At 38.9% G+C, this 15,236-nt stretch overlaps 1 protein-coding gene across 1 annotated transcript; it reads right to left on the bottom strand.

The window, feature by feature from the left end:
* Window positions 1–4,758: 4,758 nt before the first annotated feature.
* LOC116296659 (neuroligin-4, X-linked-like) lies at window positions 4,759–8,394 on the bottom strand. Its single transcript, XM_031704717.2, has one exon. The coding sequence runs from the start codon at window positions 8,019–8,021 to the stop codon at window positions 6,213–6,215; it is 1,809 nt and encodes a 602-aa protein (XP_031560577.2). The 5' UTR covers window positions 8,022–8,394; the 3' UTR covers window positions 4,759–6,212.
* Between the last annotated feature and the right edge of the window lie 6,842 nt (window positions 8,395–15,236).

The following is a 15,236-nucleotide window of genomic DNA, read 5'->3' on the forward strand; positions in this document are numbered from 1 at the left end:
GTCGGGCATTCTGTATTCCATTGGGAAAATGTTCCATCGTTTGCATGCAAACTTGGGATCTTTTCTTCAAAATTTTAATTAATATGTCAGTAGCTTATATAAGACGTACCTTTTGATTTTTCCAGAAACTGGTGTTTTATTAGTGAACAGAGCATGGTTACTGACGCCATTATATCCGCGCGCGCAGCCAATTGGAGCTTTGCAAAAAGTGAAATAAAACAGCTTTATTCTTATTGTTCTTCTTTTTCTTCTTTTTCTATTTTTATTATCATCCTCATCCTCATCATCATTAGTCATGATCACAAAAACGAAACGGAAAGAGCGTGCAAGTTGATGACTCACGAGAGTAGGGTAAGGCCAGATTTAAACTGCACCCGGTTTCTAAAAATAGCCCAACCGGGAATTTATATGGCGCGCGCTATAATCGGAAGTTTCCCTCTCTTATTTATGTTCTCTTGGCATTTGGTAGGAGCATCGGTCTGTTGGCCAGAACAACACTTAGGGTCTTAAAATAACTGAGGACAATTAGCTGTCTTTGTAATTACATCTGCAAATGTTTATAACTTCACCGGACGTTTTCTTAGATAACTACGTTAATGACGCTAGGATGGTCCAATACACACGACCTGATACAGTCCGTATCGGTAATAGCGCAATCTCATTAATAGAACAACATTTTATTGACGTAAAAGGTTAAAACCATCTCTCAAGACTATTGACTATTTTTATAACTTTGCATTTATATAACGACTACCCAACTTATATTTTTTAATGAATGCTGTTCAATCCTTTCCCGCAAGCGTTTTCCGCCAATCAAAAGACTTTTTTTTAGGAAAGTGTCCAGTGTTAGCCAGCAAAGGGACCAAAATATATATCACCTAGGCAAATTCCTAGCCATTTTTCGTAGCAGAGTACAAAATAATTTTAAATATTTTCAGTCAAGCTGAGTGAGTTTACTTTCACTGTCTGATTGGCTAACTAGATAAAAAATAAGTTGGTTGGCCACAGTTAGGCTTTGCGCACTGTAATGGCTTTCGCTGTAAGGTGTTTTTCACATGCTAACATAAATGTAAAAAAAAAACCACAGCATTATAACGATCTAAAATAGTATAATGTAATCTTAGAATACTTAGATATATAGTTTGTAATGTGTAAGTAAAAAATGAGCTACATATTAAGGGGGAGGGGGGCTTTCTGAAATGTGATATTCACTTACTTTTATTCAGTGGAAATTTAAGATTTGATATTCATGATGATACAAAAACTTATGATAAAACTAAATGAAAAGACTTCTTAATTATGTATGTTGCTTACTTAAATATTACTCTCTAATAGGGTAAAATTTGTGATTCATCACACTAGAGGGAATGGGAAAATTGAGGAATGGAGGAATGGGGGAATGGGCGAATGGGGGAATGGGGGAATGGGGGAATGGGGGAATGGGGGAATGGGGGAATGGGGGAATGGGGGAATGGGGGAATGGGGGAATGGGGAATGAGGGAATGAGGGAATGAGGGAATGAGGGAATGAGGGAATGAGGGAATGAGGGAATGAGGGAATGAGGGAATGAGGGAATGAGGGAATGAGGGAATGAGGGAATGAGGGAATGGGGGAATGGGGGAATGGGAGAATGGGAGAATGAGGAAATGAGGGAATGGGGGAATGGGAGAATGGAGAATGGGAGGAATGGGAAGAATGGGAATAGGGGCAATGGGGAATAGGGGAATGGAGGAATAGGGGAAATGGAGGAATGAGGAATCGAGAGGAATAGTGAATGAGGGAAGAGGGAATCGGGGCCTGGAGAATGGGGGGAATGGTTTAGAATGGGAGAATGGGAGGAAATGGGAGAATGGGGGAATGGGGGAATGGGGGAATGGGGGAATAGGGGAAATGGAGGAATAGGGGAAATGGAGGAATGGGGGAATGAGGGAATGGGCGAATGGGCGAATGGGCGAATGGGCGAAAGGGGGGATTGGGAATGGGAGAATGGGGAGAGGGGAAGGAGAATAGATCATTTTCGAGTCACAAATACCAACGGTAAAGTAAAGAATGCACAACTTCAACAATGCAGACACTTCGAAATTCCACGGACCTTCACTGGAACACATGGATAGGGAAGGGAAGGGAATGGGATTGGGGATTGGGGAGAGGATTCCGAGATATGCCTCGCTTGTCACGCACAAAATCCCCCTCCCCTTCCTCTCCCCAGTCCCCAATCCCATTCCCTATAAATGCAATAAATAAGAACCAGTTCTTTAGGATATTTTTGCCTTCTCCACTTCAAGTTTATTAACTTAAAAGTTGAATACACCGATCCCGCATTCATTGTTCTACCTCCCTAGTTACTGTTGCTACGTCGAATAAGCTATGATATTTATTTTTGATATACAGCAAGACTGCAGAAAGTCGTTAATTTGTCTTCTTAGAAGCAATGTTTTTAAAGGTACATTTAAAAAAATCTACTATAAAATCGCAAGGTTCTATTACACTGTGCAATTTTCTTAGCAGCTTGTCTCGCAATGCATGTAGCGTTGCTGAGGAGTATTACACTGCAACGCGATCTCAGCAACTTTTAATTTTTTTTTGCTCCTTGGAAATAAAGTCGGAAATGTGCGCAAGCGCTCTTGAAAAATATGCCGCGACGTTGCGAGACAATTTACTGGGAAAACTTCGATGGCAGCGCGAAGCATTTACGGCTACGCTGGAGATTTCGACCCCAACACCACTATTCCAGGAGGAATTACAGCCTCATCAGAAAGCTCGGCAGAAGCCTAAGGAAGAGGTTAGTCGGCCCCTAGAACGTAAACGATTAACCCCTTGCATATCAAAGCTCCCATGGTCAATCCTTTCCATGTGGGAGACGTTTTCAAAAATACCTGAAGTATATTTGCATGCAAACTTGGATTTTTTCTTTGTTATCCTTATTTTTTGGGTAGTTGGTTGAGATGTGCCATTGTTTCGTGCAGAAATGTGTTTTGTCAGTGATCAGAGCATGGTCGCTCACGATATGATCTATTTGCAAAGAAACATAAAAAAAGGCATTGAAACAACAGATCAGATTTCTTTCATTTCTCTCTCTCTCTCTTTTAATTCTTCTAGATAATTAAACAAATAAGACAGCACAACACCATCCACATTTCACCGACAGAACTTCGTGACAAAACTTATATGTTGCGCCAAACTCAAAAGAATGCAAGAATACTATTATGAAGAAAGCCTTCATCCATGCACTTGATATGCAATTAGGGACTTTGCAATAATTATCAGGAGGGGGGGGGGGGGGGCTGAAAAACCAGAGGGGAGGGGGCATCACATAAAATTGATGCTATGATAGGGGGGCTCAAAGTAAAATCACTTATTTGACGGAGGGGGGGGGGGGGGGGGGGCTTAAGTTTTATTCGAAATGTATACACTTATTTCAATAAAGTTAGTCACCAAAAACCTAGAAAGCTGAGAACACTAAGCATCATGGGAAACTTTTCATATCAAAAAAGCATATATATACAAAGCTTTTTAAATACAAACTGCAGCTCGATGATGCACAGAAGATTTGAGACTGTAACCGGTATAAGATTCGCAAGTCCATGAACAGTTATCAAGCGCCGGGTTAAACGTGTAAAATGAATCTACCCATAATCCTTGTAGGCCTCAGCTTTATAGCTTTTCAGGTGACCAACTTTATTGAAATAAGTGTATAAAAGCAGTAAAATATTCTGAATACAAACATAACTGTGACAAATATCAATTGAAAGCTTAAAAAAGGAAAGCTGAACGAAACACCCTTCCAAACATTAACTGGAAAGATGAACACGAAGTCAAAGCTCTGACAGCAAAACAACTAAAGATCTACCTCAAGCAGAACAACCTAAACGTATATTAACAGGAAATAAAGCTTAAGCACGTGTCCTTAATTTTGCTCTTGCTGAAACACCTAGGGATGAAAGTATTTTAGTAATACAGAATTCCTATCCAGTGCCTTCCAAATACGCAATCAGATGACTCTGAAATGGACGGTTTTGTTGAACATTCTTATGAAGTACTATTTGTTGCAGACGAGGACATCGAACAAGTAAGCACAGGCTTGTAATAGCATGACAACAGGTATTCACATAAAGACATTTCTAATTGAAGAATGGCAATCATTGGGGGGGGGGGGGGTCAACGTTTTTTTTAAAATAAAAATGGGGGAGGGTAAGAACTAAAAATTTTGTTTTTAAGGGGGGGGGGTACTGCCTAATCTTTTGATTGATATATCTCATTTTTCAGACCCCCCCCCCCCCCCCCCTCCTGATAATTATTGCACAGTCCCTTATACGTTTTACATGCAGACTTGTGCATAATTTATTTAAAGTGTATATGTGTTATAGTGCGAATCGAAAAACCGTGACGGGCACCTACAAAATATTACAGGAATGTTTGTTGTTTGACCAATCACATTTGACTTTCTAACATTACATTAACGCTTCTGATTGGTTAAGAAACATTATTGAAATATTTCTTGTGTTTTTCCGTGCTAAACGAGCGTTTCCGCGCCCCTTATTTGGCAAAAGCAGCCAGATTCGTATCGAAGTGTGTCTGTTTAAAGTACAGCATAGAAGTATTCAGATACATTAAATGTGGTCCATACTTCTGCGGGTTGCGCTGTAATAGTCACAAAATAAAAACTTCTACTCAGTAATAATTTTGATTATATTTCATGGATTAAGTGTTTGCGGTGAGAATAAACTAAGACGCGACACAGATAACACAAATTCAAAGTAGTTAGAATAGCCAGGAATTTATTGGTATATACTGTTTTTGAAATAATGACAGGGCAGGAAATTCAACCTTATTTGGCTTAAGGGTCGTTTAGATCAACTGATAGATGAGAGAATTAACCAGTGGGGTATTTACAGGGGCTGTGCCATTAAGGACATGTTTATAAGCAGTCAGGGAGGGTACTCTAGTAATAATAACCCTCCAAAGCAGGGTCAATATAGATAGCTTGGGTTTACGACAGACAACAAATATGTTCTATAGCTTTAAAGTTATATTAGTTTACTTATTTCAGGAGGAACCTTCTGTAAATCAAATCGACGTTGGTTATCATTTATAAAGATTATTTTTTTAAAGATGAAGCGAGATTAAAGAAATAGAAAACGCGCGCGCGTACTGTGTGGAGTTATAAAGCACGCGGGGTTGATAGAACACGGACGAAGTGTTAGGAGAAGCACGACGCGTAGCGGAGTGCTTCTCGACATTTCTCGAGTCTTCTGCCAATCCCCGCGTGCTTTATAACTCCACACAGCACGCGCGCGCGTTTTCTATTTCTTTAGTAAAATGCAAACGGTGCGTACGCGTGTGTGCTCTCATATAGCACGCGCTCCCAACCAATCAGAATGCGAGATTTATAACAATTATTTTATAATATGAAATGGTAGCCCTAGTACCCAAATAAACTGTATGGTAAGGCATCTTGCCGTTAATAAGATCACTGCCAAACAAGATACATTTTTGACTTTATTTTGCCTGTTTTAAATATTGCGATTCAGTAGGCATTCATTAATTATGATAATGGCTAAAGTTAATAAAGCAATTTGTGAGAGATCGACAAAATATAAAATTAAGATTGACCCAAGAAGGCGGGCTATCCCTACCCATGAGATTAAAAGGAAAACCTAAGCCCGGTCAGAGCTAGAAGTGCGACCCTATCAAATAGTTAGATATCCCTACTATTAGAATAATAAGCTTCCTCATTGTAAATAGGAACTTAATGTAGGCCCAAAATCACTAGCCGTTTTGCCGGCAATACAAACGTTTTGGAAATAGCACGCGTCCACCACTGGGTGTTATGAAGACTACAATAACAGTTTTGACCAGAAGAAGTGGTAAGACTACGTACAGGCGCATGAACAAGGATGCTGTACTTAATTCGCGGGACAACCAATAAGATTACAGTTAGCGCGCATGCTCGTTTAACACCTGTCGATCTAATATATTTTATAGTTTTCTGCTGGCTGATCCTTCATTAACCTACACGTAACAGTTTGTTTTTATTTTGGACTTATTTAATTACGATACAATGGATACCTTCAACTTCAAGCTTTCTTGGCATCTCAGGCTCCTAGTTAAATAAGCCGGCTGATATTTTTGACACGCACTTGATAGCGTGCGTTCAGTCCTGTATATATCTCTGTCAGTTTTAGCAGAAGCATCCACATACGAACATTAAGTTACAATAAGCCAAGTGGTTGAGTAGCAAAGGATATTAGAAGAAGAAGAAGTACAATAATCGAACTTGATGGAAGGTGTTTTCGGCCACCAGATGTCGTAGCATCCATGGTAGGAGGCATCGAGCAAGATCCTTTTTTCATCTTCGGTACATAATGATTCCAAAATGCCATTCTATTGGGATGGTATTTATAGGCTATTTCTGGTTGGCTCGTAACGTCCAAGTAAGCACCGTTGTCTGGGGTATATGCCGTCCATCGAAGATCACCTGACAATGGGTCTGGGGTGCCGTATTTTGCAAAATTGGCATATCTACTCATTATGAAGTGGCTTATATTGCGGTCTTTATCATCGAACTTGTCATAAGACATGTTGGTAAAGGGACCTCCGAAGCTATAGTCCACATTTCTACCGTGATATACCCACGGTAAATCTTGACGCGCGCTGGACAAGTATTGATAGTGGAACAAGTAGGTTTTCGAGTGTTTGGAGTGAAAGTCGGCTGCTTTGAATGACGGTGCAATTATATAATAATCGGTTAGCATTTTCACCAGCCCTTTCATTAGAGACGCAGCATTGCCAATATTATACCATGGATAATACTGAAATTCGAGCGCGTCTGCCATTTGTTGAGCTACCATTGGTTTTTGGATGTCAAATAGTTCTTGTATTGACCTTTCTATTCCCTTTCGGAATGTGTTATCATTCAGTGGCGACTCTAACTCAAGAGCACGAATATTGTGGTGTCCTTCATGTTTAGTGAAGCCGATAATGACGGGCACCCTATGGAAGAGCTTTTTCTTCCTAAGATTTTCAGGTGTGTCCGTGAGATAGTAGTTATCTAGAACAGGTGCCGGGAACTTCTCGTAGTAAAATGAGATATCACTGGCATCTTTAGACCGAAGGCATTCTATCAATGTTGTGCTGTTTTCCGTATCGCATAGCAGTTTACGGCCAACATTCTTCGTTTTTTGAACGGCTTCTTCCAGTGGCAAAAAAGCAAACGGGGACAACTCAACTCCACTCTCCATTATTGCTCCTTGAAAAAGTCCCTTTGTCATTGGCGACATGAGATGAAGGCCAACACTTGCCCCGCCAGCACTATTCCCAGCTATAGTTATCCTTTTTTTGTCTCCACCAAATTGAGCGATATTTTCATTGACCCATTTCAAGGCTTCCACTTGATCTAAAAGCCCATAATTTCCAGGTGCCGCTGCGTCCCCAGTGGTAATGAACCCGAAGGGACCTAATCGATATTGAATGGTTACCAGTATGATACCATACGAAGGTAAAACATCGCCAATAGTTTTATCTCGGGCTGGAGTACCCAACAAAAAACTTCCGCCATGGATGTAAAATAACACCGGGTACAACGAGTTATTCGGCTTGGGCGAGAGTACGGTTGCCGGTGTGTAGATGTTCAAAGTCAAACAGTCCTCGTTGACGTTTTCGTACGTAAAGCCAGGCCAAACTGGCCTGATGGACTTTATCAAATAGGCTAAATACGTTTTACTGTGCTGGCAGATGTTTCCAAATTGTCGGGCGTTAAATAATTTAGGCTTCCAGCCTTTATGTGGTCGAGGAGGTTGAAAACGTAGTTCCTTTACAGGCGCTTGTGCGTACGGGATTCCGAGGAACTTGTGAATTCGTTTGATAGGTCCTTGTGCTAAAGGTATACCTTGACTCTCTCCTTGAATCTGTCCATATTTCGTGCTTACCACGATAGATTCATATGATTGAGACGACAACACGTGTAAACAAATGATGAGCGAAATCTCCAGCAAAATTCGAACCAACCAAGCGAAATCCATTCTGGAGACTCAAAAATTGTAAAGAAGTTTCAACGATGAGATGAATAAGCAGATTTGGTCGTGGCTTTTTGGCCTGAATGATGGCAAAACTGGCTCAGGTTTGGCAGAACGTCTTGGCTTGTTTTAAGGAAGTGTCGAATGAATCAGTATACCTTCAGATCCGCTGTATTACGTATATTAATTGAGGTTAAGCCAATGTTAAAATACATCATCATATGCGGTGTAACCACACATTAAAACCCAAGCCGTCCAGCCCTTGACTCTTTTATTGAATAACCATCGTATTGACATGACTAACAACCACTAAGAATTCGTCAATAAAGCGCCACCGAAAACCGAGATTGCAAGAGAAGATTATAATCCACTTTGGAAATCTAAGATTTATTAACAAATTCAAGGGGTCATAACCCACGATCAATAAATAAAGTTTTGAACACTGACAAAATAGTTCAGAAATTCAAAGAATTTGTAGACAAGAACTCATGCGCGTAATGCAAATAAGGTTCCTTTCCATGAAGGAGAGATATTTGACACAGTTGTCTTCAACACATCAGTGCTTTGCCCGTCAAGGCTAAATTGAGCGCTCGACTAAACAAATAGTCATCAAAATAATCCAAATAAAAGATTATTTGAAAATTATAAAGCAATTTCAGTAAGTAGTTTCAGGATTGTCTTGTGAAAATACGAAAAAGGGCACTCGATTTGTATCAATGGCTAATGGCATTCTCGGACCAATACAACAGCGAGAATCACTAGGTGTTCAAACAGGGTTTTTCAGAGGACATAGATTCAATTTACTGTGTTTTTATTCTATTCAAACAGGATGATTAACTCGATTGAAATGTGTTTGTCTGAGGTGTGTCAGGAAGAACAGGTGGTGCAATCATTCCAATGAAAGTCGCTTAGGAAGTATTTCGAAGAGCCAAGATATATGTATCCAGTCCAGCATCGATGCCCAAACATTAACCCAAGTGGCTGACAACTAGCTACTTATAAACCTTTTCAAACACAAAACCGCACTAGCAAAAGAGCAGAAAAAGATCTCTAAATAACTCAATTTTCAGTTTCATTTTCAATTGATAAAAACATCAAATTTTAGAGCAAATGGTTTCAAGTCACAGCTTGGCCCGACAAACCAATATTGCAAACAGAAAAATAGAATCATACTGACAACTGATAAGATTATGAAATAAAGGTAGCACATGAATTAGAACTAAGTAGAACTATGCTCAATTTGTTCAAAATAATAGTTTTACTTAGGATATAAGTGTCGGATAATTTTAGGGAGATTGCAAAGCATCAGAGCAAGCCTGTACTTGAGAGCGTTGCATTATAGATATCATCTATACAAGGATTGCTCGGCTATCAATTTGGTTCTAAAACATTAGAACCATTCGTCATGCTAAACGAAATCTAATGAACGACCAACAGAGTGTATCTCAGAAATGATTGTCAGAGGCTAAGCTGGATCGTAAATGTATTTCCTGTGCTAAATTGTTTGCCTTTTAGCTTCCAATTCAGAGCCCCTGGGCTGTTTTTTTTCCCTTCAGTTGTTCGCGTGTAAAAGCACTTAAGACTTGCAAATCAATAGTTAGTGTCTTTAGATATAGTCTTTCTGATCTGTTTGTGGTTTTGTAGAGTCTATTTTGACACGGTTTCCTCGAGCGCATCACTTAATTATCATACAAAACGTTCGAAATAAAATTTTGAAATTCAATTTTCGACGACAGGCTTTAATTCTTGAATCATCTTTCTTGTTAATAACAGGAACTGTGAAATCATCAAGGCATATTAGTTTGCTTTCTTAGCTCAATGACGGTTTTATTTTATAATTTTGATTCTCACCAGGGGACTCAAGTTAAGTCCATAGGGCCTTAGTTAATATGATTTTACACCGCCTCCGGCTGCAGCTAAAATCCCTGAAAATCCAGGATTCTATGATAGAGCCTAAATTCTTGCCAGTTGATTGAAATGGTGACATAGGAGCACTGCTTTTGGCAGAAAAAAAAACTAACATTAACCGCAAGTACTGAGATGGTAGACCTGCGATAAAACCGGCGAACACTAGTCATGCACACGTACAGGCGTGTCCTTATCAGATAATAAACAGCCTAGAAAATGTCTAGTTGTGGTGATTACTCGAGCTTTATCAGTTGAAGATATAAGAGACTTGAGACGCAGGTAAATGCTCTTAGCACATGGTGTCCATGTACGCGCCCTCCATATGAACTCGATCTTGCATGTCAACACGAATAACTAATCAAAGCAGTCAATTGCTTTTTCTGTTCAGTGATTATTTTGGTCTCGAGAGAGAGCAACAGCTGTTGTTAAATATTCTACCTGCGTTTTCTCTTGTTGAGAAGGGGGTGGGGTTGGTGGTGGTAGTGGTAGTGGTAGTGGTGGGGGAAGGGGGAGGGAAGGGGGAGAGGAGGGGAGCGAGAGAGAGCAACAGCTGTTGGGAGGGCGAGGGGAGGGGAGAGGGAGTGGATTGGGGAGGGGAGCGTGAAAAGTAGTGGAGGATACTAGGGTCTATAGCCCATCGCTTATTGATCAAGCTTTTTCAAATTTCATTTCGTAAAATGCTTAGATATATAAAGCCTAGCGTACAACGATCAGAGCAACGAAAAATGATGTGCGCATACCGAGATCTTGCAATTGAATATGATAAAATATATTAAATCATCTATAAAACCTGATTTTTATTCTGAATTGGCCCCAGGTAGTAATAATAATGATGATGATGATGATGATGATGATGATGATGATAATGTTGATGATGATGATGATGATGATGATGATGATGATGATGATGATGATAGGCACGGCACACATCTTGCCGCTACACAGAAAGAGCTGGTAAGATTGCATTGGCTCAAAAAGGGAGTTCACAATTTCATTCTACCGAACGTAAAGAACATGATTAACCCACGGAACATAATAACCTCAATCAATGCAAAAGCATTAGTTTTCATTGAGGCCATAAGAAAACATATAAAAGATAATATAAAATCTAATTTACAATTAAAATATAAAAATCTATACAATAGAAGGAAAGAAGTCAGATTGTTCTATTTGGTTTGAAATGATCTAATTTAGAATTCTTAGATAAAAAATATTGTAATAGTGACGACTTAAAATATTTGAGTTCTTTGATGTTCATATAGAAGAGTCTAAACCACCCCCCCCCCCCCCCCCCCAACCCCCTATACTCCTAGATCCGCCACTGTCTGCTTCTTTTTCTGTCCCCTTAAAGTTCCTAGTTTTCTATAATTGTGAAGGGGTCATTTGTCAACCTCATGATTGTAAATAGTGAATTCATATGTGGTTCAGTCTTCCATTGATTTAGGACCCTCTATACAAGTGTCACCCTTCTTCCTTGCAGATTTTATAAATTCAAATTTTTCCCCGAAATATTCACTATGTGGCCCGCGTTTATAACTATTTCTGGACTACCAGCTTTGTTTAATATTTTTCATTTCTGAGTTCTTCAATAGCACTTTGCCTTCTCTGTCATTACTCGTAATGCTATGAATTAATCAAATGACTATAAAAAATATAAAAAAATTCTAAAAGCTGGGTGTTCGGCATTGCAAACAATTACAGAATATTCGGGATAAAAATTCCTATTTTACTCATCGGCTTGAGAGAATGATAAGCTTATCAGCTTAGTTTAAAGAATAAAGATATTTGATTTGCCATACGACTTACGTATTGATTCTGTAAATAAAAGAAGCAGTATTTTGGCCAAATTCAGAGTTTGCATTGAGAGATGGATATTTAGCGGCTATTTAATAGAGACGTTCTTGGTATCAAAGTGCAGGAAATTTATTTTCATTAAATTCATATAGCGTGATGAACATAGTTCAGTCCAGGCCAGTTTTAGAGATCAGAATTCACTTTCGTTTGTCATCTGTGGGGTACCTCACAGATCCACATTAGGACCAATCTTTTTAGTAAGGTCGCGTGGTTTTGATGGCTTCGTATAATCTGAACCGCCGCATTTTAAGTTGGTAAATAAGCAATGAATAAAGTCCAGGGCTCGTTTGCATAAAGATCTCTTAAGATGACTGCACCCTAAGTATACTACTGTGAAGGGACACTCGAGACTTTTGGATGCTGGTTCAATTTTATTCCACATAGAACTGCAAGATTCTGTATTAACCATTCAGCTCAACAGCAACTAATCAACTATTATTTTTCAATGCATCCCCTTTTATTGGGATTTATACAAAATCAAATTAAATGACAGGTTGTCAAAATTATCCGATATTAACTAGAAAATTTCTGGAGGCGTTGCCTGTTAATTCAAATGGAAAAACCTAGAATATTTAAGTTAAGACCGATTGATTCGAAAATCAGTTTTTGTTCTATTAAAAGGCAATTTACAAGAAAGCGTTTAGTCATCGTAAGATCAACTGTTACAACGTTTTTTGGGCGCAGATTAAGTGCTCTTTAAACCGCTTAACTCTCGCAGACGAAAACGTTGTCTCGATGCGTTCGCTGCTCGTCTGCCGATTGCGCGCTTCAACTTCAACTTTAACAGTCAATTTTTGAGACAAATTTATTCACACAAATTATACATGCACTAATTACAAAATCATAAAATCTATCTACAATATTCCAAAAGGGGGAAACGGACACCATCGAATAATAAAAAGTTATGTAAACGTGCAGGTTACATTAAGTGTCTTAAGTTAGCCACCCTCAAATTTAGCTTTGCTTTGCAGACTCGATTTTTTAATGCTCGGAGATCTCGTCAAAAATAGGTATTACCTCATTTCGCGCATATTGGAAACTAATTAGCTATTCGGTTCAGCTAACTTTATTTTTTGGCGAGATCTCGGAGCGCAAACTTAAAACATTGTTCGTCTGTATCATAGCTTTGTGCACTACTAGTTCAAGAGTCTTTTACACACTTTCCTTATAGTCAGCTAATTAGCATCAGTTGTCTTTCTATTCTCATGAGGGATAAAAAAATCGAATAAGAAAGAAAATTCGAGAAGCATTCTGGTAATTGTAGTATAATAAATATATGTAATAATAATAATAATTATTATGGTAGTTAATAATTAAAGTGTGTGGAGTGCAATTTGGTTTGAAATCAAACGAGTGATAAAATTGAACGACCGCGAAGCGGACGGGTGCAATTTGTTAATCACAAGTTTGATTTCAGATCAAAATTGCACGATACGAAGTCCACAATTACCACTTACTAATATCTATTTGGAAATCTCCTGTAATAATACTAAATCTAAATTTTACAGAGCAACGCGCAAAAGTATGACCACATTTAATGTAATCGCATACTTCTATGCACGGGCTTTAGGCTGCCAAACCGCCACCCGGTTAGCTCAGTTGGTAAGAGCGTCGGTCTGTTGTGCGGGAGGTCGTGGTTCAAGCCTCCGCCGGACCAACACTCAGGGTCTTAAAATAACTGAGGAGAAGGTGCTGCCTTTAATTACACCTGCAAATGGTCAGACCTTCAAGTCTTCTCGGACAAGGACTTAGGACTATAGGCCCCGTCTGTCTTCACTATATAACCCTGTATAAAGTGGACGTTAAAGAACCACTGAAGACGCTGTTGACGACCATCTTCAGTGCCCGCGCTAAAACTCTACAGGGCCCACTGTAATTGGCATAAAAGCTGTTGGTGTCCCTGCCCTCAAGGGGAAAAGTTAAATAAATAAACGAGCTTTTACGCGCTTTATATTTGGTTAACTAAACCAGCCGGCTTCCCATTAACTAAATGTCGGTTTCACGTAAAAAAAGCCCATGAACGAAGTATGCGGGTACATTAAACGATGTTATTTTTGCGCGCTACGCTGTAATTGTATCCATTTTGAAGTCACGCTGGTGATTTCTTCAATCTGATTGGCTCTCAGCAGTGCGATTTAATCACGAATCGCACCATTTTGATTTTGATCGTTTTATTTCTGACCAAATTGCACTCCACTCAGTTAAAATTCCATTATAAATCGTACTGCTGAGAGCCAATCAGATTGCAGAATTATATTATTGAATTGATAAAACACAATTCAATATCTAAAAAGAGTAAAACATATACTATTAAATCATTGCATTTACATGCTCAGTTACAATAAAATCAACAATATTAAATTTTAAAATGGTATGGTAAAAAAATAGCGCAGCGCACTGATTCTAAAAATATCTTAAAGATTCGGACAAACATTGCATTCTGTTTAACCGCTACGAGGATTATACGAACCGATTTTATTATTTTTACTTAAAGCTACAATAATAACCCATGTAAACTAAGATCAACTGCGATCGGCTGTGAAAATTATCTGCTGAAAGTAAACTTGTAAGTTTGTTTGTCCGAATTTCGCCTTTGTCTTCGTTTTTATGACGTCACGTTTGCGCTGCGCTATTAATGACCAAATTCGAAAAGCTAAAAATCATTCTATTAAAACATAACGACGCCGTTTAAATGTTCAGTATTACTGTTCTTAATCATTACTAACTAAAGAAAATGAAACAACCAAATTATGGCAGCCATGTTGTTTGATAGGAAGCACGGGTGGTGTGCGTTTTTCTACGGGCTCTCTAATTTTTCATCCTTCTTAAAAATCTACTGCTAAAATCCAATGCGATCTTTGGGAATTCCCTTAGCATGGAACTTAGGGTTCTGTTGTGATTTTCCCACGCTGTGATATAGAGCAGTTTTCATAAGAATGCTGACAAGCACACGGCACCAACACGACCGTGACAGACCAAGGAATACGCCAGACCAACCACATTTCTCGACAATTTACTCTCCATCTAATCAAATACCCGGAATACGGTAAATATAGCTATTGTATTATCTGTAGGTTTTTCTGCATATAACATATTTATTATGTAGAGTTCACTCAAGGTTGCAATGGAGATTGAAATACGTTAGCTATCTTTTTCGAGAGCAAAATGAAATCAATATTCTTAGTTTACAAAAAGGATGCATATATATTTCAATAAACGTCGAAGGAGCGAGCGCCAAATGGCGATCGGTGATTGGTGATTGCACGACCGAAAGTCACAGCGGTCATGCCATCAACACTAGTTATCATTCAAATTATTTTTCCGTCGTTTTGATTGGCCAAGACAACTGCAAATAAATACAAGTCATTCTAGCTATTCTTGCATCTCGGAATGACCTATTTCCAGGCTACTGTTTTCAATAATTGCTTAAAACTGACACATTTTTTATATTGTTACGAT

The sequence above is a fragment of the Actinia tenebrosa genome, unplaced genomic scaffold (genome assembly GCF_029948245.1).
Source record: "Actinia tenebrosa isolate PJP-AT-01 unplaced genomic scaffold, QUT_ActTen_1.0 PGA_scaffold4__44_contigs__length_22323623, whole genome shotgun sequence".
Taxonomy (NCBI): Eukaryota; Metazoa; Cnidaria; class Anthozoa; order Actiniaria; family Actiniidae; genus Actinia; species Actinia tenebrosa.